Below are 26,586 nucleotides of genomic sequence, written 5' to 3' on the forward strand. Positions count from 1 at the left end.
TCCTAAAAAGGGATAACCTTTTCACTGACTTTCTATTACTAAAAAATTATTTAAAGCTGAATAAAAGTATGTAACAGCAGATCCATTCAAAACTTTACACTAAGAGCCACAAAGTTCAAAAATATGCTGCTGCCCACAAGAGCTTTGATCAAAGAGATAAAGGCTAGATCTGTAATCTCCTTCAATGCAAGGGAAATACAATCTTAATATATGCTGCAGTTTCATTCCTTGGCAATTTTCATTAACACTAAAAAATAGCAGAAATTTTATTAAGCATTGGATACTCTAAACTTTGTATTTCACAAACCAGAAGCTACATAAACTCTCACAACATTACTAACATGTTTTTGCAATCAGTCCATCTAATAAAATGCAGAGGTCTTTGTACAATTCAATTGCAGTGCTATTAAGCATACTTATTCAAATCAATCTTGAAAGATTGAAAGCCATGGTAATGAGATATTATTTTTTAGTTACACTTACCAAATCATAACATCGTGCAACTAAACCAACAGAACAGGTTTTGGAATGGGCAGCCTTCATGAACTGAGATCCTGAAGGCCAACCCAGCCCTGTGAAATGGAAAGGTGTGCATAACCTGAGCAGAATACCAGGGCTGCAGATGTACTTCAGAGACAGAAGCAAGGTTCTCTTCAAATCACAGCAATGTGAAAAGTAGGTAGGACAGAAACAGCAGAGGGCTGCAAAGTCTGTGCACCACTTAATGCATTGCTACCAAAGTCTGACTTAAGTTTCCAAAGGCTTTACTTATCATCAGGCAACAATCACTGAAGGATCTCTAAAGGATCACATATCCAGCCACAGACCCATGTAATCATGCAGCAGCTTCTTTACTGTTTGCTTGTAGCATGGCAAATAAGGATGAAGAAGTTCCTCTTCTCTGAATATGAAGGCTGTAGTCTAACAGCTTCTCTGTTTGAGGTTGTTTCCTTCTGTGGTCCTCAAAGCCCATCACATCCTACAGCCATCCTAATTACAAATACTCTGGGTTGTACAATTTCATTGTTCCTCATGATTCTCTTCAATTCATTCTTTGCACCAATTTCTCTTACTAGCCAAAATACAGACACAGCAAGAATTTACAGATACATTCTGGGCACACATGCTATTGCAATGCAAAAATGTTCGATTACATTTCAAAAAATTTGCCGCATTTTCTCTCATCCTTAGGTTGAATTTGCTCAAATGACAAATATTTCCAGTATGAACTACAAAACACCAGCACATAAAGCGCACATACTTGCTAGTTCCACTGGTTACCATGTATTCTGTTTCTTTCTTTACTGTTATTTTGATGGTCAAGAATTTTCTAGTGAGTTAGCAGATGTTTACTGGCTTATCAAAATTCAATATTTAAAATATTAACATACTTCAGTATTTAAACAGTGTCTTCTTTGTCAGAGATGCAACAGATGTTAAAACCAAGTAATAAAAAAATATCTTCAAACCATCTCCACTAAATATTATACATCAAAATATTTACACTGAAAGCAAGTGTGAAAAGTGTGTTTCTTTATATGGTACAGAGGGACAGAAAGATGGTTGGATGGAACAAACACATATTTTCTCTGCTTTCTCATAATACCACCCAAACCAGGACCCTTTAATGCTAATTGAGCCACAATGATTTCTACTTCTCCGCACCAAAAAGTCTCATCTTCTTTGCTCTACATCTCTTGTGTGGGTACTGAGCAGAGAAAGCACAGCAGTAATCTCCCATGTTCTAGCAAATACTGTCATTAGAATAGTGTGTATTAGTAGCTTTCTTCAGGCAACTAAGGGAAGTACAAAAAGCAGAAAAAAGTTGAAGGATGGTTGCAAGCCCACATGACATCTACACCATCTATATCATTACTGCATTTTTTGTATTCACTTTTTATTAATGCAGAGTAGTCCAGTCTGTTCCAGGAATGGAAGAATGATTTATTCCATCATTTGCTTTCCATGTGGAAGGCAGCTACAGCCTCTCTTAATTTCTAAGATGGATCTTTTGTCCCTTTTCCCCTTTAATCTGACATCATTAAGTCTCTGACTTACAGGGAATTATACCTTCACAGTATGTACCATATGATGTTAAATGGGAAGCCCTGGGAATAAAGCCAAGTTCCAGTGGAGTTCATGTATTCAAACTCACAAGCATACGTTAGTCTGGAATTAGGTAAATCACTCATTGGGCTTCTCTAATTTGAATGGAGGCATTTTCTTCTGGAAAAGCAGAAAAATCATACATGCAAACTTACCAGGTGAGAAAACTAACATTTATAAATGAAAAGACAGTGCAGTCCTTTCCCCCAGGTGGACAAAGCTTACTGTAGACCAAAAAGTGGAAGAAAATGGCAGGAACTTTTTGGGTCTTCACATGACAGTAATCTCTCTATGTAGAAAAGTACAAAGGCCTTATCTCTGTAGCAGTATTCGTAAAAGGAGAAAAGATTACTGCAGAGGTCTTTATCACCACATAAAACACCCTTCTTTACACAAATGTACACACAAACCTTCCTTCCCTGCTTTACACAGTGGCATCTGTTGAAGACTATTTTCTGACCCCGAATTACAAGGGCAACTGTTTATGCTCCCCCAAGAAAGACATAAGGAAAGGTATGAAAAAAAATCCAAAAAACCCAACCTAAAATAAAGATTAAGCAGCTGGAGATTTTCTCTACATATACTAACATATTTGTGCCTCTAATGAACTTCAAGACTTTTATAATGGTCTGATTGTCTAAGATACATTTTTTTGTTAAGATTAAGCTCAAAAGCTACCACTGAGCAGCAGCAGAATAGCAGGGACTTATTCTCCCATTCTCTCCCAGCAGCTAGTAGTAAAGGATAAGGGAATACTAGGAACAGACAAAGTTAGCTCCAAAGATCAGACAATGTTCCAAGGGCCTCTCCTAGGTGGCATACGTTTCATTTTTCAAGTATTACTCAGTCATGGCACTTTGACATTTTGCTACAGCAGAAGCACTGAAAAGTATAAAAAATTAAGAGTAAACACAGTGGCTTAGTGAAACCAATAGCCAAGGAGCCCTGTCTGTATTATTCACCCCAGCAGGCAGCATTGCTACATATACTTGGTCAAAGTATCCTGACACTCATCATTTACACAGTTGGTTATCTTTCTCCCCATGGAAGCTATTTTCCATCTTTTGCTTTCTTTCAGCACTGAAAATTTGCAGGAAAATCACCCATAACCCATGCATTCCTATGTATACTCTCTATTGATTATTTCCCCTATGAAAATGTAAATTTTCGAACAGAACTGAGGTGAGTATTGCAGATGTTGATATTTTTTCTTATCATTTTCTGAAACCATGTTATGAGCAAGTATAATTTCTGAGGACCGTGAAGCACTCAGCTGAAAATTTCAGATGTTTTGAAGTGCTCCAGTGTTCCTGGTTAGGCACTGCATCACATATTCACTCAATACCTCAAGAACATCTCTTGAGTCTGCTGGAAATCCCAGGTCAGATAGTTGGTCAGCTCCAGCTCTTGGCATATGCCAGATGGATTTCTGTAACTGGTGATTTTAAAGGAGCTGGGCTGCAGCTCTTTCCCAACCATCTGGCGTCCTTCCTCTTCAGTGCACATCATGTTAGGTGAAACCAGACAGCAAGGAATATAGCACTGCCCCTGGGATAATTACATTTATTTCTCAGCTCCATACTCTTACAGGTAAGCATGCGGAATTTTGCAGCTTGATTTGCTGATCCACGATCAGGTCATATCTGCAGTAATGACTAATATTATTGCAAGACCAATTACAAATGGAACTCAATGTAGACACAAAATTTTAGAGAGGTCTTTTTGACCTGCACGGTAGGCATGAGAAATTCGTTCATCCATTAAGGAGCATGTACTACAAGCTTCCTGACCATTATAGTCTGGCGTTTATTACTATATATTTCAGCATGTTGACCACATCAAGATTTCCTTGTCTGAAAAAATGCACAATTTCCCATACACCACAGAACATGAAAGCAGTAATTAGCACAATTTAAACATACTTTTTTCCTCCTACTCTTTTTAAGTGCTGACATAAGCTTTTTGGATGGCAGTTCTGCTTGTTACCCTACTGATGGGCTTTCAACAATTGGTAAATTTTACAGCTGCATAACTATGTTGGAATCAGGTACTAGATTTGCATTCAATTTTTGTAGATGTAACTGGTTAACTACAGCTGCATTACTACAAAATTTTCCAAATGCCTACATTTTAAGCAATTCTAAGTCTTCTTTTATCAATACACAGGTATTTAGACAAAAATACAAAGCAGATCTATAGACTATCAACTGGAAACAAGTCACTTCTTCAAATCTATTATATTTGGTAGGATGTCTTGTTATGCAATGATTCAGTTTTATTTATCACAGCTGAACACCAAGACTTTCAACAAAACTCTTTATATGGTTAATGAGCAAAACAGAAGACATCCAGCAGCATCAGAAAAACAGATGAAGTGTAACATTATTGCAATACATCTGCTTCCATAGATGTTTTAAAATACAGTTTATTGCACAGAGAGATTTTCAGTATATAGTTCAGTATAAAGTTCTCAAAATGCTAGCTAATTCTACCCTGCTAAATCTAAAATTAGGTATTATTTCAGCCTGGGAAGTTCAGATCAATCATGTGTTTGCTTTTATCAAAATTGAATACTGTTGAACCTTAGCACTAAGAAGAAAGAACTGAAGGGTTTATGAACAATCAGGCAACGGTGCATCACATAACTGCCCTTGATCGTACAAGGACTATTTCCTCTACTTCTACTTTCAACTTGCAGTTATCTTCAGATTAATTCTTTTATCTTGCAAGGAAAATGTATAATTTTTCTTCAATTAATTTAACTCTGGGTTCCTTGACTGAAAAGCAAGTTATGCATTAAATGAGATATGGAATCAGCTTCTTGAAAGCCTATGATTTTCACTTGTGATGCCACAAGGAGTATGGTTTAAATCATCATTTACTACAGTTATTAATAAATATTCAATTTGAAATTACAAACTCACTCTTGCACCTTCAAAGCTATGGGATAAGGGGATAAAATTGGTTTTATTTGTGAAACTTCTAGATTCAGGTGCTACACTACAGAGGCTACAAGTTAATAATCAGTTTTACACTGATGCAGTAAAAACCCATTAAAACTCTATCAAAGCTGTTTAACCCAGGCAATGAATTTGAGAACATGGCAGACAAGCAGTTAGACCACAGGATAAACAGCAGGATATCTGCATGTCCAGAGCCCACCAAACCTCCAGCACCACCACAACCGCTATTGCTACATGGAAGAAAAAGTACATACAGAAAGATGTTAACAAACACAGCTCTTAAGATTGTTTAGCATGAACTGAACTTGGGAATGTGCTAATGACTTGAGCTTAGCCTGAGTAGCTAATCTCTTGAAAACTAGATAATAGATAGATAATGGAAGCTGAAAACCAGTAGCTCAGGGTTTGTATCAGAAACTGATTAAATGTACGTGAAGGGAAACTGTGGCTGGATTCAAGGTCCTGAACACTTGTACCCCTGTATGCAGCATCTGACTGACTGTGCACAGCATTCACTCTTCCTGTGTGCTGGACTTCCCTGAGAACAGAGGCTCCTGTGTCCAAGGCAGTGAAGGCTGAGTGAATCCAGTGCATGAAATTAAAAGCCTCCTGGAATGGTCCATGGCAACCAGGGAAAGCAAGGGAAGCTCAGGTGCCCCTAATGCATCAGGGGCTGTCAGGGTCAGGCTGTTTACATAAATGCAGTTAATAGTGATTGAAGCAAAACAGAGGATACCAATAAAACTAACCATTAACTACAGAACACATTGCTCCCTCTGATGGTAAAACCCACTGAATGATAGAAATACCCCACACATTTCATTACAGAATTATTTTAATTTCACTGTTTCAAAAATTGTCATACTATCAAGTTTATCTCACAACTGGAAGAAAACAAACCAAAAAGGAGGAGAGGAAATGACAGCCCATCCCACTCAAGCAAAGGCCTGAACTGCTGGGAAAGCAACATGCTGTATTCAAGGCACAGGCTGCTGGAAGAATTTTTACAAAGTAAGAATCTTTGAATGAATGGAAAAAAGAATAAGAAGAGGTTTTCCTAACTGCTCGAGAGCCACTGTGAGGATCACCATTTAGTGAGAAGTTCTTTCTCACACTTGATCCTATCTGGGCAGGTAAATGCACAAATCCTATTTGCACAGAGTCAGTAAAAAGGATCCCTGAAAAACAGGTAAAGCACAGATGACTGGACTTTGGACTACATGCATAGAGTTTTTATTGGATGGGATTTAGTATCTACACTGCCTTGTCTAGCAACACCAGGCTCCCAGGCTGTGGGCTGTTATTTTGTAAATCCCCAAAAGTTCAGGTGGCAGCCCAGCACATTTCACTGCAAGCCATGAGAAGTTCCACAGGGAAGGTGACTGCGTGACAAACTGAAACTTGAAAACCTGTACAATTTTTTAACAGCATTGCTAACTATAATAGGATAAACATTCTTTTTCATTTCAGAAATAAAGAAATGCTTTTTCAGAAATAAGTGATGCTTGCTTTAGCTCCTTCTCTTGTATACTTTGACTGAATCACATAAAGAAAAAATTCATGTGGCCCAAGACCAAAGACTAGAAATTTAAAGCCAAGTAAGGTTTCACAAAACCAGGAACAATAAAGACCTGAACTATAAAAGATGCTCTTTTTCATGACAGAAATCCCATTAGTCACTGTTTTCAGTACCAAAACAACAACGAAAAATAATAAAAAAACATGGTCAGCTAACATCCATTCCTCTGCTGTTATCACACACTAAAAAGAAAGGGAGAGATACTATGAACTAGATTTGCTGCCACATTTAAGAAGAGGTTTGTTCAGTGTCCACTTAAGCACACCTAGTTTCTTAGTTTCTCCCCTAGAGCTTGCCTTTGTAGAACTGGCACTAGAACACAAATCTCTGGGTCTCTCAGATGCAAGCTGCTTCATATTTGGGTTGGTGACCTCTTTGACTAAAGCACAATCACTGCTTTAGTCCAAGTGCTGACACAAGGCAAAGGAGGCTGCCACGACAATATTCTCATAGAGCATTAGGTATTGCTTTTAAGAGCATGGAGGAGCATGAACAATTCTTAAAATAAATTATTTAACTAATAAATAAATAAATGAACAAACAACATGAGTTCCAAATTGTTATTCCAATGGAAAAAATTCTGCCTTAAGTTATAATATGGCAAAACTATTTCCATTCAGTGTAGCCAAAATATTTCATTGGTTTTAATGTCCTCTTCACATTGCTAAAGATTTAACCAAATATAAGAGAGGGCAAGGATGTGAGTGTGGTGTAATGGGTCTGCATGTGCCCAATGTGTTTAAAACATGCTTTATAAAATAGGAAATTAGATTCTTTGCCAAGCATAATTTTATTATTTAAAAATTATTTAATATTTCTCCCTGTCAGTCTTCTCTTTTTTAATACAAGTTAATTTGCAAGTCAACCACTTGGATATGTAGGTAGAGCTCAGATAAAAACTACTATAAGGAGAAGAAAGAAACCATGACTGTTACATGATGCTGAATAAATATTAGCCACAGCCACAAATCACCCAGATGTATTTGCTAGTAAAATTTTTCTGAAATTATTGCCTTCATTTTGTATTTCCAAGTCTTTTCCAGAAAAGTATTTAAGCACTCGCCTAACTTAAAGCACATGAAAAATCCCATTGATTTAAGTGGGCTTAATCACATCCCCTAAGTCCCACACATTCTTCAGCATGCTGCTGCATCTGGACTTTTTATAATAATCAAATGAGTGGAACCTAATGTATGTTCAGTGTAAACCATGCTTTTCATGTGAAAATGTAGACTTAGTTATTTAATAGGCATGAAGGCACCGGGCATTTAGCCTTGCAAAATGAAAAAGCTAGAGAAGATTAATTTACTGTCATGTTGTTGAATATTTTGCTTTCATTACGAAACCCTGACCCCTTTTTACTGAAGAAGAAAGTATTTCTGAACATGTTAACTTCACCTGGACACTGTCAAAATCAGAAGCCTAAGCTGATGATGTACAATCTCTGTGCTAAAGAAACTTGTATTTCCATTTTGCATTCACAGATAGGTCAGATGTGGACACTTTTGGAAATTCTGTGAGTAATTATAAATTAAAATTCAGTATTAAAATCAATTAGATGTCCAGCATTTATAAATGTGGTATTTTAAATGCTTGAACAACTATCATATCCTACAAGCAAAATTTATCTGCCGAGCTTAGAATGTGTCTATCAGATTCTGATTTATTCTAAAGAAGCACCATTTATAGAGAGAGATAATACTTTTTATAGACTGACTCACATGTTCCAAATCATGCATGTACGCATGCATAAATACAAACCTTTTTTCAGGTGACTAGGTCCTTGTGGAAGATTCAAAGAAGGTCTAAGCTGGCCCTGTTTTCAGGCCTTGACAACTTTTTTCCATCTGCAAATTTTTGTTGTTATTTTTTCTAGTGGTGTTATCTGTCACAATACAATAGAAGTCACCTCTGTTATCCATATCACATCAGGGCTGTAACATCACCAGCAACAGAGAATTTCATGCTCCAGCAACCCTGGAGATGCCTGGAGAAGAAGATGGTATCTACCTTGAGGAAAGTTCATGTAGCTGATGGCAGTGGCAATTTTCCCAAGTAGTTCTATCCCTAAAATTCTAGTCTGGGGCCTCTCTGGAGCCAGAAATACCAGCCATAACAAACTATATAGTAGCTATGTGTCAGTCCTTGTCAGCAGTCCAAGGACAGTGTGTGACAGCAGAACATTTTCTTTTATTGGTTTTCCTTGTTATTAAATGAAGCCCATACAGTGTCTTTCCATTTAAACCTCTGATACTGACACAGTAACATCTTCCAGGAGACAGGAAGAGAGCTGAATCAGAGGAAACATGACAGTGACAATGACAGGAGCACTTCTGTTTGCCAACCCCTCTTCTCATCCCATCCTGCAAATTTACAAGCCGTGGATATTATTCTGTAGAATCCTCTTGGATACATTTTTAAGAGATTGCTTACTTAGCTTTTAGAGAAACGTGCTTTCAAATTAGAATTTTAATCAACTCAGAAAAAATGCACATTTCTATTACATGCATGTCAACAGTGAACATTTGTATCTTTCATGCCAAACTATTTCTCCAATGATATGCACTTCACATGACACACAAGTCTACTCAGTTTATTCTGCATGTCAAAATGCATTAATTGCTTCTGAGTGCTGTCTCATTTGGTCTGTCCCATTTGGCAAATGACAAAAATAAAATATATATAAAACTACTATGTAGTTCGAAAAAAGTGCCTTCAAATTTAACAGTGTGGATTAGGGTACAGAAATGACAGAATGCTGAAGTGGTAGAGCACAAAAGAATTGAGCAAAAAAAAAGTGTGTGTCATAGAAGTTATGTCATATGTAAAGGTCTTACAGCTGAGAGAGAACATTGATGTTTCTACCTCAAATTCCTATTAGATGAGAGAAGAGAAATTATAGTGCTACATTTTATTTTTTATCTACTGTAATTCAAAATGGGTGACAATTTTGGATCCTCTATGACAAACACCTCTCTGTGCCAGTTACTGTGTCTGTAGAAAGGAGGCAGTAAAATACCTAAGCAATTCTCAAAAATACTCTGAAATAAACCTTCAAAGAGGCAGCCTGATTTTCTACCACTTTCTATTACAGCTGAGTTGAAGTTATGGCATTTTTCTTCAATGACTGCTTTTAATTAAAAGCAAATAATCACTCATTAAGAAAACTATTTTTTTCTTACTACATCCATAATTTCTTCACTTACCTATCTTAAACGTTCCTTGCTTTCATAACTGAAGCATTTGTGCATACTGCCAGCATTTCACGACTAGAAGCTAGACCAGATAAGTCCCACATCTCTTTCAAGCAACATTGCTAACCTGAGAAGGTAAATTGCCTGTAATATTCCAAGTCCTGCTAATACTGATATAACAGAGATAAGAACCACACATGCTGTGTTGCAATGCAGAACAGTGAAACAAAGCATTTTAAAATTCAGATAAAGAGTTAAAACTAATTTTTATTTCTTTGCAATGAGCTCCAGCCAAAGTGCTAGCAGGCTGCTCACCCCAGATGTGGGGAAGATTAAATGCTGCAGGTACAGGGCTCGTGCAACAGAGAAGTAGCTACAGCTGAAAACTGATCTGCAAAGGGATCACATCAGACAGCTTCACACATTAAAACAAAACAAAAATGGGGAAACAACACTGTCCAAAAAAGGTTGCCAAGGATTGTCCATCTGCAAGTGGGCCATAAATGCAAGTAACAGATATAACAGTCTGTACAATCTGATAAAAAGCAAATCACTTACCCAGGGCACAAGGGAGATGATTGTCCAAATGTCACAAAAATAAAAACCTGTTCATTCAAGTTTAGCTTCACATCTGCTAGTGTCCTGTCCTACAGCACTGCACTCTATTGTTTAATTCTAGGTTTAAATGAAGTAATCTAAACATGCAGTCTGTTATATAAAAGGGCCAGGGGATGAAATTACACCAGTTTCTAATAAGGCCCTTTGAAACCCTAAACTAGCAAGTTAGCAGCCAAATTGTTCTTCTACTAATACAGACTGAACAGAAAATGATGACTAAAAGAGACAAAATAAAGAGCATAAACCTGTAGTTCTCAAAACCCTAAGTGTGTCTGCTATACCGAAGCACGGCAGAGAACTATTTAGGTGCTAAAAAATTATAGTTTTATTTTTCATCTCCAAAACAAGTCTGGAAAAACTTTTGTCTCCATATTGATATACTCTTCATAAATACAAGATCTGTAAAATTTCCTTCTCTTCCATTTCAAAACAAATAGAACTTATAACATAGCTCCATCTGTCCATGTAAGACCAATTAATGTGCTTTTAAGTATTCTTTCACTTGCTAAGCAGTAGCCTGCACCTGGAGACAAACCTCACACCAGAAAATGAAAAGGACCACTTGGTTATTTTCTTCTATCTGTGCAATACACATCTTACTATTTTCCTCTTTTTGACTCAGAATACTATTAATTGAGCCATCCCATAAATTAAAAAAAAAAAATCCCATGCATGGATGTACAAATATATTCTGTGTCTGAATTGGAAAGAAAAAGAGAGTTGTGAGCTTTCTTGGACACACATCCACCCTAGAAAGCACAGTGGCATGATAGGCCTCATCCCAGACTGCTCCATGCCAGCTGCAAGGATCCACTGGATCTCCGCTGCACCTGATGGATCCCAGCTCGCCTCTGCACCAGCTAGTAAATTGCATCATTTTCCTGCTGGTCTTCAAAATAGAGCTATTCACCTACTCAGTTGTGAGTAGAGAGAGGAAAGCCAAAATATAATAAATTCTATTCTGATTCTGACTCTTTTTCTCACTGAATGATCTTGATTAAGACTTGATTCCCCCACCTCTGCCAACAAGGAGAAGGCAGAGTAAAGGGGGCACAAGAGGTTTCCCAATACAGAGGCTCTACAGCACAACAATTAGGCAAGTAGACTGACTTCTGGTTAAAAATAGGAAAAACAAATAAATTACTGACATAATGTGTATATATATATATATTTTACATCTAATCAAGCTGACATCTCAGAAAAGGTCAGCTGCTCAATTCAGTCAAACCCAACTCTTCAGAGACTCTGAGAATGGAGGAACACAGATTCGTGAAGCAGTGTGTGGTCATGCAGTCATTGCACTGAGACGAAAGGGAAATAATTTATTTCTCATGTGGGATGAGAAATAAACAGGGATGCTGTGAAATTACTCTTAGGTATGATGATATAAGTTTCACCTAACTGACATAATTTCAGGATAGGAATCACAGAACCAATAATTTCTTATGGGCATATTTTTTTGAGATAAAAAAATAATAGTGATCTGAAACTTACAGAAAAGACTGTCAGAATAAAAGCTACATTACAGTATATCATGCTTCATTAGGATGATCTACTCTCAAAAGTTAGAATAATTTCCTTTCTTTAAATAAAAACCTGAAAATTATTCTTGTTCACTATACCAAGTGCCTGGCTTCTTTTCCCAAGGATGAAAGATTCTTTAACAGAATTCCCCGGGAAATTAATCCAATAAAGGAATCTTTCTCTTTAGAAAACTCAACTGTCCATCAAACACACCATGCAAAAGCAAACACCTTCTAACCCATGCCAGCTGCAGAGAAAGGCAGTCTTTGAAGTAACCAAGGACTAGACTATTCGAAGCCAAGGCACCAGCACAAGTTTGAGCACAGGTCTCGCACTCATGCTTATTCACACAATCTAATACACATGCAACAGAGGCTAGATCCTTATGCTCCATGAATTTTCATGATCTAAATATTATGCATTTAACTCCGAAAAGAAATTTTGAGGCTGGAATGAAGTACTTATGCTCCCTGAACACATCAAGAATTAGAAATCCTGCTTGATGGGCAGAAACTGCCCAGAGCTAACCAGTACAAAATGCATGAACCAGTACAAAACAGCACAGCTGCACCTCAAGCAGATACATCTGATACCTTAGAGTTTAAACCACCAAAGCCTCCTGCTTCCTGGGATCTTTAGCCCACAGACATGCCCTGTGGCTTTTAAGGAACTAAGCCAGAGATGCTATTTTCTTTTTTGAAAATTGGCTAAGACAGGAGTTTAACCATGATGTAACAGTGAAATGGCTTTTGAAGTTGGGAAATGAAGGCTTAGTGCCTGCTCTAGGCAGACAGGCCTCACACAATTCCCAGGACAGTGCCCGAGCTCTAGGTGAGATTTTAGTCTCAGTGCCCACCTGGATACAGGGAGTGATGAAATGGCTCTCCTGCCCATTACCTTCAAGTTCTGACACTGTTAGTGAAGAGTGAGAAGAATAAACTTGTCTGGAATCATGACTTTCTGTGACATTAGCATAAAGACAGCAAATACTACCTTCATATGCAACACAGCACAGATTTCACCTCAGCTGGTAATCTGCAGACCATTTTCACATGTAGCATAAAGCTATGTAGGAATTACAAGAAATACTACAGAGATTATACTATGATGGGGTAGTAAAATTGCTTCTAAAATATGTATTTATCAGGCATCCAGTGTTGCAAAAACATTTTAACTGCTATGGAAATGTTTTTGCTGTAAGCTGAACCAGCTCATCTACCTCCTATTAATAACCACATTATGAATACTCCACAGAAAAAGTGTTTCACAAGAGATGAACTTCTGCCTAATCTTTTATGACCTTTATAAAACTTTATTAAATTATGAAGCCATGTAGCTTTTACAGGCTCTAAAGTTTTGCTTGGGAACACTTTAATACATAAATATGTGCAGCTGTCCCAGGTAGTGCCACCATGGGGACTTAAGACACTGTTAAGACTTTCCAGTCCTGCACCATTTAAAATCGGTAATAAAACTCTAGTCCAAGATAAAGTCTCAGATAGGAGCTACCCAGCCAGGAGCAAAGTACTCCTTATTAAAGAAAGTTACTGAAGTTACATTTTAGAAATACATGCAACTCTTCCCACTTCCTTGCACTTGTGTTACCCATAAAAGTCTCTAAAAAAAAAAAAAAAATATATATATATGCATTCAAACTAGTTTATTGCATGGATAACCTCTTTCAGCATGTCAGAAACAGAAATCCTAAATCCCTTTGTTCATCTTTAGTACACTAAGTCCAACCTGAGAAATGTAGGGATCATGGCAAAATGGGTCCCTATTTAAGTAGTAAGAAACAGCAGAAAATCAAGATGCTGAAAAGCCCAATTCAATGGATGGCAAGCCCAGATAGTTTTGAATTTGCTCAGAGCCTGCTGTCCCCTCAGAACTGCAGTCTGGTGGTGAGGAGATCTGAAGATGATATCCTTAAAGGCAAGAAAAAATACGAAAGGAAAAACGAGAAGAAATGTCCGCCTCATTTTTCCCAGAAATGTCATCAGTGAAAAGAAGAATCTGTGTCTGACATGGGACAGGGGATAGACTACCAATTCTCACAACCCTCTTGAAATCCAAGAGAATCCTGAAAAAATTAGTGTATGTCATCTGCCTGTCCGACCATTTGAAATATTTTGCTTCTGTTTTTGGTAACCCTTGATTTGGAAAAACTGACAGACCACTATGGCGATACACTTTAATGCAATTATTTGAACAAGGTTTATTCTTCCAATGTAGCTTAATTATATTCCTCCAATGATTGTAGTTCAGCGAAATCTTACATAACAAAGATCTTGTTCCTTCCAGCAGGGAAAAAAGATTAAAACAACTCATTTAATGTACAAACCAAAAGGTTTAAAACTAGGAGCTTGGAAGATTTCCCCAGATCTTACTATAATTTTCAAATCCAAAGTAAAACCCTTTCACACAACTTGGTTGAACAGAGTTCAATTTATTCCATTCAATTTAGCAACATTTGTACTTACTGACTGTTCACTTAGATCCTGAGAGTCTTCCATTGAGGTTATTCACCTTTCTTTTCCTCCACAAGCAGAAATTATCTTCCTTTCAATTTACAGCTCAGTAGTCTAAATTAAAAGAGAAGATTAAAAAATGACATGTTAGTCTATGGTTCTCACTTCCAAGACAAATCTGCAATAAACAAACACCCTAACTGAGGTTGCGGTTTCACTAAAACCTGAAGCAAAGTTCCCATATGAAGGCTATTTTCATGTAAAGTGCTTCAACACTTTCAGTATTATTTTGGGAACTATCTAAAATACACCAAGAGAAACAGACTTTTCTTTGACTCCTTCAAGAGAAAAAAGAGTTCTGAAAACAAACCAATAAAGAAGCTAAAATGTTGAATACAGGCAGCTGTTTAAGTAGTCAACAAATGGTAACCCTTGAGAGAACATCTTAGAAAGACAGTTATAGAACAGGACTGCTTAATACGCATTTAATGATAACCTCTTAGCCATTAAGTGTCTGGCATAAAAACAGGTTATTATGCAATTATCAGCATGAAGTCCCTTCTCTAAGGTTCATTAAATTCCTTTAGGATTAAATTAAATACACAAAGTGGTTTCTAACAAGCGGCTCCCTACAAAGTGCTAAATGACAGACATTATCCTAATTATCTGTTATGTCTATACCTTCTCTAATAGGGTGAATCATTCTCATTGAGTATGGAGATCTTCAATAGGAAAATCTTATTTTCCAGGAGTTCTGCCCATGAATGATCATGGTAACCCTAACTATAAAGCCACACTATTATTTTACAATCTCCATTCTCAGAAAAAATCCATTTTGGAGTTAAACAAATTTGCATCACTTAGAACAAAAAAAAAAGTGACAGGGATATTTCATATATGCAATAATCATATCATTAACCAAAGCTCACGTTACATTTAAAAAACCCCAATATATAAACACATACATTCAGGAACCCAAACATCCTGGATTTGCTTATCAATATTACCTAGATTTGTTTATCAAGAAGGCACCACAAGGAATTACCATGGACTGTGCTCAATAATATAAACATATTATGGATCTCTGTTTTAAATTCTGACCAGCAAGCACTAATAAATGCAACCAAGGGTAAAACATGGACAGCTGTATTGGCATTTGCAGAATATTTGAAAGGAACCAGAGCCATGGAACCTATGTGGAGCAAGCCATTGGCACCCACATATTCTCATCCACTGCCCTGCATTGCCCTGTGAATACCTCCTCTCTCAACCTCAAGCGCCACTTACTTGCCATACCTCCACTTACTCCCCAAAATGTAACTCCCAAAAATTAATTTTGTTTTGCATTAGATATTTTCTAGAGCATACACAAATGCACAGCCCCAGTCTACTTTGCTTTCAGGTTTCACCTGGATTTTTCCTGACACCAAATGACACCCTCCTGTCTTTCTTGCTTAAGTTTCAAAATTCTTTTCATTCACATTTCACTAATGTTTGCCATGGTGTTACAGAAGGAAAAGACAAATTTCAAGAAAATCATGTTGCACGCATTTCACTATATCATACAGCTGAAAATAATTCATGCTTTTCAAAATGATTTTAGTCTCCTCTCAATTTCAGAGGGATCCAAGACATCGATGTCTTTCCCCACCAAAACTGTAATCACTTCCATGATTTTTTGGTCAAAGTGGATCCCACACTCCTGTATTTGTAAATATCTTCTCCAGTCTTTGTTCAATGAAGCTAAAAGAGGAATTGAAGGGCTTCTTTAAAATACCCACTATAGGAAATTTTAAGAAAGGAACCTTCCATGAACAATGGATATTTTAAGAGAAAGCAGCTCTACATGCTTTGCCTGCAGCAGTTCAAATCAAAGGAGGCAACTGCAAACACAGAGATTCATTCTTATGACTGATACTAAAATATTCCATTAATAACTTAAACATAAAATCTGATTTGATTTAATTAAAAGCTTGCAGTGTGTTCATGTTATTGCAGTGGTAAGATTGCTTTCAGGAAAAAAAGGTCAAAATACAACATTTGTAGCAAATTTTACTGATTTCTACTTATACTGACTGAAAAGTCAATACCTGACTTGCATTCAAACAGCAAATGCTCAAATTCTGTAAATCAGTCACTGAAGGTGGCAGATACTTCACTTTCTGTATAAAACTCAGCTATAACTCAGCTACAGAGCTACACCAGAACAGACAGACCCATGTTTCTTTCCCCACTGATGGATGCTTAATCAAAGCACACTGGATGGATGCCACATTTTCCAAAAATAAACCCAGTGAATCAAAATTTTAAATGCACCATGATGACACAAATCCAGTAGGAGTTTTACTACTCAGAACTGCCAATGATTCACCCGCAGTATGTGTTGTGTCCAAAAATTCAGGTGGGTGTATTCACTGGAATACATCATTAGTTAAATAAGCCACTTGTATTAGTCACCTTCTTAAAAAGACCAACTTCCATGAATTTTCAAAGTTATTTTACTGAATTTCAAGACAAAGACAAGCTTCTTTAAATCTTTGTAGAAATACAGAATGTGTTTAATACATCATTTGCACAAACATAGTAAATTATAAGTTTCCAGGGTACTGCTGTTCATCTTTACACTGCCTCAAAATTCAGAAGTTCTTACTGGAAATGGAGCTTTTGGAAATAAAATTCAGAAATAATATTTTATCAGTATTATTCTACCTATCAACAGCTAAATTCTGCTTCGTTCTGAGCCCAGTTAAAGCGGCTGATTATAACCAACTGCTAACACAAAGATTTTTATAATGGCAGTTATGCCAATTGCACTTAGACCAAATCCTTTAGGGTTTAGTTTTATAAATTTGTAAAAGGGGAGAAAAACCATTAGAGAAGTCAGTGATTTAAATAAGACCAACATTACTCCCTAATAAAGATATAAAATTAAAGGATAATAGTAACCTCGTGCTGTTTTATGAGGCAATAATCCAGTTACCAATTCAACCTTGTAGTTTATTCCATCAAGAGAACCAGATTAAAAACAGAGGGAGGGAGGGCACTTTTATCCCTATTATATTGCAAGTGTTTCTAACTTGGTTTAAATCTTTTTAAAACTGTTGTTAAAAGCCTTAAACTCACAGACAAGCCAGAATGAAGAAAAATGCCTGTTTCTCCTCTTCATCCACTCCTTGCAGATGTGGCTTTAAAACTGATGAAGTGTTTTATGCTCCCAGATAAAAATTTTACCTTTCTAAGAAATGTCTTAATTAGGAGGATTCCTGACTTTCCTCATCAACAAATGCATTTAAATCTAATTTTTTATTTATTTGTTTTTATCTGGGGGAATAAAACACTTCATCAAATTTAAACTGCAACTTCCAGGACTTGACCATGAGGAGAAACATGTGTTTCCTTCCAGAGATACACACATAGGTTAAAGAAAATAAACTACTTGAGGATCTGCTGCACACTGCATTATAAATGACTGAAAATGTAATGCAATTTCATTTTCTAGGGGATATCTGCTATGATTCTGGGCTGCAACTTCCACATCTCAAGATAGAATGTGAATCTTGGGGACCCACAGGTAAAAACCAGCTTTAAAACACCTGAAGTTTCCCAGGAGTTTCTCAGGGGCTGCTTCAGGCCCTCCAGTTGGCCAGACAGGGATGCGGATCTCCATCATCTGGAAGAAGAGTTTGGCCATCAGACAAAAAACCTTCCCCATTTCTCTTCAACACAAAAACTTGGGAAGAAAAGTCTTCTCTTCAGCCACTCGGAACTAGTCTTCTGAAATGAAATTCAGGGGCAGGGGGAGTGTTGTCCTCAGTTTCTACCACATTTTTTTCACATTATAATCGTCTTGGGCACATTTTCATGTTCTTTTTATTCTGTTTTATCTAAAGAATACCTGCTTCTACTGAGATTACATTACATGATGCTCCCTAGTTCTTCCAAGGCTGTATCATGTGACAATCTGGCAATATAGTTCAGAAATTTCATGTTCCCAGGCAAATATACTATACTGTTTTACACATTTTGAAACATGTTGGTAATAAGCCTAGCGTAAGGATGCTGCTGTGGTTTACACAATTCATCCAGCCTTAGAAAAAAAACTCGTTTCTGTCACAGCCACAGGTTGGGAGTCAAAATGTTAAGAGAGCAGTAGTTACAAATAGAGCAATTTCTTATTTTCTAATGCTCCGCTTCAGAAATCTGTGATAGCACTTAGTGCTGATAGCTGCCACTGAATTAATGCAGGATGTGAACCAGTAAGTGAGGATGGGCTCCAGGGCCCAAACTCTCACAGTCTCTCAGTCAAGTCTCACTTTGGGTTTGCACCACTCCTACAAAACATCTGAGTAGAGTAAAGCACATTCAAGACACTGTGAAAGATTAGGCAAGGCAGGTAATGAGAAAATTGCTTTAGAATCAGTACAAGAAACCGGTGTATACGCACTGCAATCTCATTAAATTACATTATTTCATGCTATTTGTTTCCCGTGAAACCTGTTTCTTTGAAGGAACAGGGGAAAGGGAATGGGCAGTAAGAAACAAGCACTGCCTACTATTCAGTAATTTCCTACCTAAGAAAACATCCTTCTGGTTGTATGCCTATAACAGAAAGTCTCATGTAAAAAAGATATAATATAAATGTGTAAAAGATAAAAAATACTTGACAAAATAAAGTATCTTGGAAAAGATAAAATATCATTTTAATTTCCTAAATTAAAAGGAAACCAAATGCTGATTTATTAGAACTTTAACTTTGCCAGACAAAAGAAGCTATCCTGACAGTATGGCCTTTTCAGGGACACATGTTCTTCCCTGAGGAAAACAGGCAGGTGAACAGAAATAAATTCAGAATTCTTAAATTATTTTAATTCTCAAATTTTACTTTTTTTATTCCAGAAGGATTCTTGCTTCTGGAAGCAGAAACGGCTCAGGAATTTTGCCTGTGTATTTAGGTTTAGCTGAGGCCCTTTCCTTAGCTGGTATCTACTATCTGATATCAACATGAGTGAAACAAGCCTCCTGAAAAACTCCTGTTTCATTATAAAACAAATCTTGCTCCACAGACCAGAGAATCAATGAGAATATAGTCTTTCTCTTCCTCTTCTTCTAATACTCTTTTCCCCTTCCTTGGGCCCTCCTGTGTAGAGGTTAAATATGGCTGTCTTTGGATCAGTTTGATTTCAGTCCCCTTTTAGCCTGCCGAGGATGAGAATTTTACACTCAGAGAAGTTTTAGAGTGTTCTGGAAGCCTTTGTAGCCCATCCAGTTCCCACTTCTATATTAGTGACTTCCAAAAATGGAGCTCCTTCCTCACCTGGAGCCCTTGGTATGCGGTGGAGAGGACAGCAAGCCATAACATCATGTACCACCAATTTTAGCTCCAGGCATTTCCAGCAAGCCCTGATGGAATGGAATAGTCCTCCCTGGGGTTTGTGTTCTGCTGAGCACCTGCCTACATCGATTTGCATTTGCAGATGCATTGCTTAAACAGAGAAGGTAGATTACTCCTTATTTTGAATAATCTTAATTATGCTGGGATTTCACAGGACAGCTAATGCAACTTAACTGAGATGAATACCCTATTTTAGCCACGTACCCTGTTGTGAACAGGGAAGGAATTCAGGAGGAATTTCCAGGATGAGCTGAAAAGCAAACGGACCCACCCAGCTGCTTTCTCTACAAATAGCCCTCATTTTCACAGTAAATACTTGGGTGACAGTGTATGGATTACTTGGAGGGGGCTGTGCAGGGCACCCTTTAGGATAGGTTCAGTGTCCTCATCCCAACGCATATCCAGCATGGATGTGCATAAGAACATGCATGTGCCTAAGCTGGGTATATGGTATATATTCTAATGTATATAGAGAGTGTGCTTCTGAAATTAATAAGCATCGAGGTGTGATCAGACATTGCTAGATTACTAGCAAGAGTCTTCTTGCTACAATCCCTGCTGGAGATGAAATAGTGTTTGTTCCTGCTAACACAACATTTATTTTCAGATCTTGGGTTAGGATGCATGTAAGAACAGGCATGGGATCTTCAACATCCACCATACATTTAGAGTTCTGAGCTCTGAGCTCGTCTAATTTCCTTTTACCTTCTCCCTCTCCTGCAAAAAAATAAATTTTTAACTGTGACATAACTTGTTATTTCCATCTTCCTTCCTGAGCAAGGGGAATTCATGCCAGACATTAAATACAGTAATCAAAACAGACACAATTCATGCCACCAAACCACAACAGACTGAAAACCCCTCAAAATTCAAATCAAATTTTTGACTGTCACTAGTCACAATACATTTGTTAGATACAGTCTTGCAAACTCTGCATGGTCTTCAATGAATATTTGTATAATTGTAAGTTGAGTGTAATTTGAACTGATTTTGCTGAAGGGTGGCATTGCTTGTGTAGCATTTGTGGACATTTTATTAAAAAAAAAATTAAGATGGTATTGCCACTCTACATCAGGTACTTCCAACATAAAAACAAGTCACAGCACCACAAAACCATCTGGTACCAAAAGCTGGCATCAAAGCAAAAAAAGCAGAGCAACACAGACAATGATGTCCCTGCATCAGTTAGGTATGTGAACCAGGTAAGAAACAGAAAGGGTCTGTGACAGATCTGCCTGCTGATTCTACCATCATCCAACAACAAATAAAAAAGGGGGAAACAGAAAGACTTCCTGGCAAACAACTGCGAGCACTGGATCTCATTTACTTTAGTTTTGTAAAAGAACATGTTGGTGTGGCATTTGTCTTCTGCAGCTCTGGGTTCCAACTTTACAGTCACCCAAATATGACTAAAACTGATTCCCCTACTCTTCCTACCCCTCCCATCCCATACCTGTGTAATTAATGACTTTGAGAATTTCAGTATACAGAATTTTAACCCAAACAATACCTCCTTTATCCTAGCAACATACAACACACTGTGAAATTACTAAGATTGAGACCAGAGCTACAAACCCACTGATGCTTGAGGGCTTCCCACCTGTGAGAGACCTCTTCACTCTTGCTTAGACAAGGTATGCAGCTACACAGACTTCATCTATCTCATTCCAAATTAATCAATTACAGAATTTTCCAGAGAAAAATGAATAAAACAAATGCTGATACAGTTTCTGGCCCCAATTTATAAACAAATCTAATCTAGAATCCCACAGTGTTCCCCTAAAAATAAAGAGAAAAAAAAGGTGGTTCCCAGGGAAAAGAAATAAAACCCAAACAAGTAATGCAAAGATGCCACAGATAGAAGCATACCCTTTTAAATTTTCTAATTAAAATTTTTATTTTATTTTCCTACTAGCAGGCCATTTAAATGTTTTAAACAACTAGATTTTTTTAGGGAGAAGGATTTTGGTTTTTACTAGACAGGGTACTTTGCTTAACTTCTGAGACAATTTTCTTCTCTTTTTTTTTTGTAGAAAACAGCTGTGAACAAACCAAAGAAAACACTTCAATTATTTATAAACAAGCCATTGAAAACAGAAAGAGAAAGTCTGTATTTGGTTAGCTAGAATATTTAAAGACACACTGTCAACTTGAAAATATTAATTATTTCTTATTCCCTCTCCCTAAAACACGTCTAATTTGCCTTTTACACATAAAAAAACCCTCAAAAACCTTGTGACACAAAATAAGCATAAAATAAAAATTAAGGTTTTTTCTAAAATGGAAACATTTTAGAATTTAGGAGAGCATGAAAATTATATCTACAAGGTAAAACCAAACAGCCGTTTTACAAGGCTGAAAAACTTAATGCAAAGAATCCAGCCACACGGTATCATGAAAGCTGTGACAGCACCCTGCCTATTCATCCTACCTGCTTTAAAAATCATGCCATAGTTTGAAGAGTGTATTCAGCAGCATGAGGATGCAATCAGAGTTACTGTAGAAGTTCAAATTACTTGCTAGGCATACTAGAAACATCCTGATGAAGAAGGAAGTTTACAGCATGCCCATCCTTTCGCGGTGTGAGAGTCATTGCTCAGCAGCTGCTATTCCTGTTACTGCCAAGTATCTCACATGAAATTCTTGAGTGGAACATTTTGAAATGTCAGAAATACAAAGTAAACTCACTGAAAAGAAACCTGGGTACTTTGGTTCCAGCTTGGGAGAAGAAATGAAATGTTTTTCTTAACTAAAGTTGACAGTAACTCCTAAATACTGCATTTTAGAAACTGTTATTTCTTCATTCCATGAACAGTGGAAAACAAAAAGTGTGAATGCAGAACTGTCCCAGAATACAGAACTCCTTCTGGTGCCAGCATGCAGCTTGGGTGCTTTCTGACAGAACAGAGTAATTATTACTCACCAAAACTAACACTGCTGCACCCCAGCCGTCAAGTCAAACTGAAACCATCAGAACACAATGACTGAAAGTAGAAAATTTTCTATGTACCACCTTTGTCCAGCACAAAGAAAATGCAAAACCCCATACCAGATGTCCTGTGTAATCTTCATTTTTATGCTGCTGATCCTCACATGAGCTGTCTGCACTCATTTCGGCTCCTGGCCCATCAGCAGTCCCCGTAGGCAACTGAAATGCTGTGACATCCGTGGAACAGCTTGCAATCCTACAGGCAAATCTCTTTTACTATGAGCCAGCAGTAAGTGTGCCACACGAAGTAATTGTAAAAAACAGGTATTCTCAGATTTTAGCTAGAACAACTGCTTTGACAATGCATCCTTTACCACATTTCTGAGTTGACATATTTATTAGCTGTGATCAAACTATGTTACATTCTCCTTTGGTCAACTAAAATTTGTTAATTCCCTGGAAGAAACATCTTCCAATGTTTAATTACTCCTCTGGTCTTAAATCTGAAACCTCATTTTTTTAAAGCTTCCTTTCTAAAGCTAAGAAAGGGTACAGCTTTGCATTAGTAGCTGCATCCATACTACCTACACAGCTAATGTAACCCCCCTCACTCTGCTGAGTACTTAGTTTAAGTTATTACTCCTTTTTTTGGCTGCAATACCATCACTATAATTTTCTATGGCCTCCACTTGTTGTTTATTTGGTTGGGTTTCTTTTTTATAAACTGCTGACTTGTAGTGAAGTACATGCTGTTTGCTTGCTCTCAGTTTGCTCAATGAGCCAGACCATTCTCATCAATCTGCTCTTGTCATTATTTACCCATCCCTCGGTCTTTGTAGTAGCAGTACTTCAGGCATTACAGTCTAACAACAGAAGTATAAGGAAGTTCATAAGAAGAAAAATATCTTTCATTATGTCAGCAATTGTTCTAATCAAGGGTATTACTTCTTGTTGAACTTACTAATCTTGGTGCCACTGGTAAAATAATAAATTAGTTTTGATTTGATGATTGCCCCCTGAAAAACCCTTTGTAATAACACGCTTTTTAAAGACTCATTAACAAGTAACTATTTGTGAAACCTATGCTTCAGTTTGCTTTTTAATCCATTTCATTTGTGCCAAGTTGATTTTGTATCCCTCAACTTTATTAATCAAAAAGTCATGTCAACTCAAGACAGACTTACAGAACTTTATTACATCACTACACTTATCTTTGGAAATCAAACTTGTACTCACATCAAAAATAATATCACTGGTTTGGCTTGCTTGAGTGTTCATAAACCATGATGTGGTACAGTATGCATATTTCAGTGTTATATGGAAACAACATAAAAAAAGGCATTTGGAACGTGATAGCCTGTAAGTCAATACTTTGTGACAGTGGAGACTAATAAAAAATAGTTGCCATAAATTAGGCACTTGTCTACAGTGACAGCTATGTAATGGCCACTTCTGAGAAATTATTGCACTTCTTTCCCCAGGAATAGTGATAAAAGAATGCAGCCTGTCACGAGCGCTGCAGCCCTTGGCAGTGACGTCCTACTTCTAGAGGAGTTATGCTCCGCCTGTTCCCTGCAAGCCCAGCTTTTGGACAGCAGTGCAAAGATCTGGAAAAGTTCTGTCGTCTGGTATCACATCTGAACTTTCCTCAAGAAAATCACAGCTGTCCCCTCCAAAGGCCCCAGTAGTTTCCCTATTGTTTTAACTTGCACGTGTATCTGCCAATTATTTGCAGCTACTTCAATTTTAGTCAAAAATCCCTGCATCAACACAACCTTTTGATTAAAGATCAAGGGATGATTTTTGTAGACAATGTTTTCATTCTGAAAAATTCCACCTATCCCACAGACCTGACCCGGCACTTCAGTTAATAGAAGTGGCAGATTAGGTAACGGAGACTGTGGTTCTGCAGCTATTTCTGCAGCACCGCTGCCAGGCTCAGCAGCTCGGGTGCTGCCTCTCATTCCGACCTTTGCCTTGCTGCCAGCACAGCTGTTTGTGAACCACAGCAAGAGTGGATCCAACTTAAACGAGTGGCCAGCAGAGGCGGGTTAAGGGGCTGCTTTAGAAGCGCTGCCACCAAATGTGAAACCATGGCTTCACGCTTTTCTGTCCTCTACCACAGGAAACTTCCACAGATGGAAGAAGGACTTCAGATGAGGTTACTGCTATTGATGCTTACATGAACCAATACCCCTATAAAATGATGTAAAAAGAGCAAAATGCTGGATCTCTTCCTACAGACCTTACAATCAAACTATTTCAGACTTAGTCCCGATTTGACAGCATCTTGCAAGCTGTTGTTCCAATCCTGGACTTTCTTCAAAAAGCTGGGCAGTTTCACAACTACCGGGGAGCAAACTCTTCTATTTCATTTGCTTTATGCCAAAAATTTGACTGCTTATCTAGCCCTTGGAGAAATCAGACTATCATTTAGCCAGAAAATTGGAAAACAAGCTGAAACATAGCTAACTAGATACCAGAAATTACTAGGAAACATATCATCTAGCCATTTCAGCTGAAACACGTCATGTTGCAGGTAACTCCCAGACATACTGCTGCACAGTGAGCACAGGATTCAGATGGTACTTTGAACACAAAAATTGTTTCTCTGAAGGTGCAATTAGATGAAAAAAAATTAATTTGATCATTGTATTACATCCTTCTACCACACCAGATTAGAATAAACATAAAAATAGGTGGCTGAGTGGAAAAGTACTTTCATCTTCCCATTTGGAAAACCTACCACAGTTTAAATCTTGCCTTCAGATGACAAGAAATGTTATTTTCAAGACCCTATCCCAGAATATAATCACTGCATTTGTAAAAATTTCTGTATCATTCAGCCCTATTAATTCTCAACTTCCCAGTTCTCTGTGCTAAGAGGACCAGAACTGAAATGCTAGGTTGAGTCTGAGTTGCATTGCTGGAACTTGGTGAGGAAACGTGCACAATCTCCCTGAGCTGTGCCTGGTTTTGTGAGACCACGTCTATGCTGGGACACTCAGGAGAGCTGGAAGAAAGATCTCATAATGCAGCATGATGTCAGAATGCATAAACTGAAGTGTACAGAAGCTGGTTTAGCTGCTCTCTCTTGGGAGCAAGGTAAACTTCATTTTCTGTGATGTTCTGGGAATATACTACAGTGAATAAAAAGAAACATCCCGATGGGATTTAATATGGACTTCACGCCTTTCATTGAATAGGCTTGGAATTAATGAAATGTCCCTGAACAAGCACAACCTAATTACTCATTTCTTTGAGCAACAAAGTTGCCTTAACAGAATTTAAAAAAATACAGACAACTAGCAATATTTCTAACTGCATCATTTTCAAAAGTGCAGTTACTGTAAAAGGCATTTCTGTGGTCATGTATAAAATGCTACAAAAAATGTTCAAATACAGGAGTATGAAAGCGCCTTCAAATAGAAGAAAAAATATATAATTTGGACATTTATACTTAACTCTCTTTTTTATTTTCCTAAGTATTGCAGGATCACTTCTCTGTGCATGTGATCTCACACATATAATATACATTGCATTACCCCACCAATAGTGCAGACTGAACTAAGAATAGAGGACTAGATACTCATCTGGCATAATGTGAGACCACTCCAGTAATTTCAGCATTCCTACTCCAATTTGCAACAGCTAAGGATCTGGCACAAAACATCAAGTTAAGTTTCCAATTACCTCATGCACCAGCATTGATTTCAATAGTTATATACACATAGTCATAGAGGAGAATTATTTGAAAAATTGCAAACTCAGCTCTGTGTTTCTTTTACTTTTATGGTCGAAATCAGACCTTCC

At 37.4% G+C, this 26,586-nt stretch overlaps 1 protein-coding gene across 7 annotated transcripts in view; it reads right to left on the minus strand.

The window, feature by feature from the left end:
- The window catches only part of EYA4 (EYA transcriptional coactivator and phosphatase 4), a 140,970-nt gene that overhangs the window by 108,592 nt on the left and 5,792 nt on the right, over nucleotides 1-26,586 (minus strand). For all 7 annotated transcript variants that reach the window (XM_059842067.1, XM_059842066.1, XM_059842065.1 and 4 more), the window contains exon 2: nucleotides 14,465-14,566. In XM_059842067.1, coding sequence (XP_059698050.1) covers nucleotides 14,465-14,497 — 33 coding nt within the window. In that variant the 5' untranslated portion in view covers nucleotides 14,498-14,566. The remainder of the gene's footprint in view (nucleotides 1-14,464; nucleotides 14,567-26,586) is intronic.

Source organism: Haemorhous mexicanus, chromosome 3 (assembly GCF_027477595.1).
Source record: "Haemorhous mexicanus isolate bHaeMex1 chromosome 3, bHaeMex1.pri, whole genome shotgun sequence".
NCBI classification, from domain to species: domain Eukaryota; kingdom Metazoa; phylum Chordata; class Aves; order Passeriformes; family Fringillidae; genus Haemorhous; species Haemorhous mexicanus.